Here is a 3,487-nt window from a genome sequence, read left to right as displayed (position 1 = left end):
ACTGTAAACTAGTTCAACCATTGTGGAAAACAGTGTGGCAATTCCTCAAGGATCTAGAACTAGAAATACCATTTGACCCAGCCATCCCATTACTGGGGATATATCCAAAGGATTATAAGTCATGCTCCTATAAAGACACATGCACACGTATGTTTATTGCGGCACTATTCACAATAGCAAAGACTTGGAATCAGCCCAAATGTCCATCAGTGACAGACTGGATTAAGAAAATGTGGCACATATACACCATGTAATACTATGCAGCCATAAAAAAAGGATGAGTTCATGTCCTTTGTAGGGACATGGATGCAGCTGGAAACCATCATTCTCAGCAAACTATAGCAAGAACAGAAAATCAAATACCGCATGTTCTCACTCATAGGTGGGAATTGATCAATGAGATCACTTGGACACAGGAAGGGGAACATCACACACCGGTCCTATTGTGGGGAGGGGGGCAGGGAGGGATAGCATTAGGAGATATACCTAATGTAAATGACGAGTTGGTGGGTGCAGCACACCAACATGGCACATGTATGCATATGTAATAAACCTGCACGTTGTGCACATGTACCCTAGAACTTAAAATATAATAAAATATATATATCTATATATATATCTATAGATATATATATATATAATGGTCCAAAAAATGTATAATTTGTGTGCCATAAGGACAAGTGAGCAAGAATGGGACAGAAGCAATGTTTTAGGATGTAATGGTTAAGTAATCGTCTAAAACTGACAAAGGACTTAAAGCACAGGTTCAATAAGTGCCTTGAATATCAGCCAGGAAAAATGTAAAGAAAATTATACCTAGGAACACCAGAGTAAAGTTGCTGGTGAAAACCAAAAGTAAAAAATAATTAATAATACCTTTTTCCCACCCTAGCACTACTGGGCCTGCAGGTCTCTGTAAAACCACAAATGCAGGTCTCTGTTCCACAGGATGGGATTTGTTAAAGTTGTTAATAATAAGGCCTACTTTAAAAGATACTAAGTGAAATTTAGAAGATGACAAGAGGGTAAAACTGATTACTATATTCGGAAATGCTTGGTGATACTGGATAAAAATAAATACAGCACACCCAAATACAGGATGATACTTTGTGTAACAAACAGAGGTATCATTTCTCAGAATGCTTAGTCCTGTATCATGATAGTCTGTGCAGTGTATGCACGTAAACTGCCAAAATACGGTGTGAAGATTGGCCTGACAAATGATGCTAAAGCATATTGTACTGGCCCGCTGCTGGCCCACAGGCTTCTCAATAGGTTTGGCATGGGCAGGATCTATGAAGGCCAAGTGGACGTGACTGGAGATGAATACAATGTGAAAAGTATCGATGGTCAGCCGGGAGCCTTTACCTGCTATCTGGATGCAGGTCTGGCCAGAACTACCAGTGGCAATAAAGTTTTTAGCACCCTAAAGGGAGCTGTGGATAGAGGCTTATCTATCTCTCACAATACCAAACAAGTCCCTGGTTATGATTCTGAAAGCAAGAAATTAAATGCAGAACTACACCGGAATCACATCATGGGCCAGAATGTTGCAGATTGCATGCACTACTTAAGGAAAGAAGATGAAGATGCATACAAGAAAAAGTTATCTCAATACATAAAGAACAGCGTAACTCCAGACATGATGGAGGAGATGTATAAGAAAGTTCATGCTGCTGTACAAGAGATTCTAGTCTATGAAAAGAAGACCAAGAAAGAAGTTAAAAAGAAGTGGAACCTTCCCAAAATGTCACTTGCCCAGAAGAAAGATAGGTTAGCTCAAAATAAGGCAAGCTTCCTCAGAGCTCAGGAGCAGGCTCCTGAGAGCTAAACCAAACAATTTTCATGAAGATTTTCAGATAAGGACAATAAACTTATTGAAAAAGCAAAAAATAATAATAATTAATAATAATCTTCTTGAAAGTGGTCAGAGAGAAAAGGCATCATTTCCAAAGAAAAAATTGCAAGACTAAAAGTTGACTTCTCCCTAGAAAACAATTGTCGGAGGGCAATGTAATATTAGTAATGTCTTCAAATGACTTTAAAAAAATAACTGCTAGCAGCCAGGCATGGTGGCTCATGCCTGGGATCCCAGCCCTTTGGGAGGCCGAGGGGCGGGGATCACCTGAGGTCAGGAGTTTGAGACCAGCCTAGCCAACATGAAGAAACCCTGTCTCTACTAAAAATACAAACATTAGCTGGGTGTGGTGGTGGGCATCTGTAATCCCAGCTACTCAGGAGGCTGAGGCAGGAGAATCACTTGAACCTGGGAGGCAGAGGTTGCAGTGAGCCAAGAATGCACCATTGCAATCCAGCCTGGGAGACAAGAATGAAACTCCGTCTCAAAAATAAATTAATTAATTAATTAATTAAAATAAAAAATAACTGCTAGCTTAGAATGTCCTACCTAATAAAAATATCCTGGCCAGGCGTGGTGGCTCATGCCTGTAATCTCAACACTTTGGGAGGCCAAGGTGGGTAGATCACAAGGTCAAGAGAGGGAGAGACCATCCTGGCTGGTAAAACCCTATCTCTACTAAAAATACAAAAATTAGCTGAGCGTGGTGGTGCACGCCTGTAGTCCAAGCTACTCGGAGGCTGAGGCAGGAGAATCGCTTGAACCCAGGAGGCGGAAGTCAGTGTGAGGCGAGATCATGCCACTGCACTCCAGCCTGGTGATAAGCGAGACTCTGTCTCAAAAAAAAAAAAAAAATCCTTTGAAAAGTCAAGGTGAAAGACAGACACTTTAGATAAACAAAAACTGGGACAATGTTTCATCAGCAGATTCATAAAAAAGGAAAAGAAGCCCTTCAAGTAGAAGTTTCTTATTAATCTTTTCTAAGAATAAACTTTTGGCTTGATTACTTCCAACTAGCAAATATTTATATTCATATTGCATTTCATTTGTTTCTGCTTAAGGATTCCAACAGAAAGAGAAAGAGAGAGAGATTAGTAAGTAAAAGACAATTCCCATCAGTCAATGAACAAGTGGATAAAAAGACTGTGGTGTATATATATGACAGAATACTACTCAGTCATAAAAAGGAATTAATTAATGGCATTCGCAGCAACCTGGATGAGACTGGAGACTATTATTCTAAGTGAAGTAACTCAGGAATTGAAAACCAAACACTGGGCCAGGCGCGATAGCTCACACCTGTAATCCCAGCACTTTGGGAGGCCGAGGCAGGCAGATCACGAGATCAAGAGTCCAAGACCATCCTGGCCAACATAGTGAAATCCTTCTCTACCAAAAGTACAAAAATTAGCTGGTTGTGGCATTATGTGCCTGTAGTCCCAGCTATTCAGGAGGCTGAGGCAAGAGAATTGTTTGAACGTTTGAACCCAGGACGCAGGGGTTGCAGTGAGCTGAGATCATGCCACTGCACTCCAGCTTGGGTGACAGAGAGAGACTCTGTCTCAAAAAAAAGGAAGGAAGGAAGGAAGGAAGGAAGGAAGGAAGGAAGGAAGGAAGGAAGGAAGGAAG

The 3,487-nt window shown here is 40.9% G+C and overlaps 2 protein-coding genes across 3 annotated transcripts in view; one reads left to right on the top strand and one right to left on the bottom strand.

Annotated features, from left to right (window-relative positions):
• The window catches only part of C7 (complement C7), a 77,949-nt gene that overhangs the window by 15,958 nt on the left and 58,504 nt on the right, over positions 1-3,487 (bottom strand). The gene's annotated exons all lie outside the window — the stretch shown is intronic.
• LOC108544743 (60S ribosomal protein L5-like) lies at positions 845-2,059 on the top strand. Its single transcript, XM_017896007.1, has one exon. The coding sequence runs from the start codon at positions 1,157-1,159 to the stop codon at positions 1,829-1,831; it is 675 nt and encodes a 224-aa protein (XP_017751496.1). The 5' UTR covers positions 845-1,156; the 3' UTR covers positions 1,832-2,059.

The sequence above is a fragment of the Rhinopithecus bieti genome, unplaced genomic scaffold (assembly GCF_001698545.2).
Source record: "Rhinopithecus bieti isolate Rb0 unplaced genomic scaffold, ASM169854v2 scaffold_26977, whole genome shotgun sequence".
NCBI lineage: Eukaryota > Metazoa > Chordata > Mammalia > Primates > Cercopithecidae > Rhinopithecus > Rhinopithecus bieti.
The sequence above is the reverse complement of the archived record's forward strand: the minus strand, read 5'-3'. Positions and strand labels throughout refer to the sequence as shown.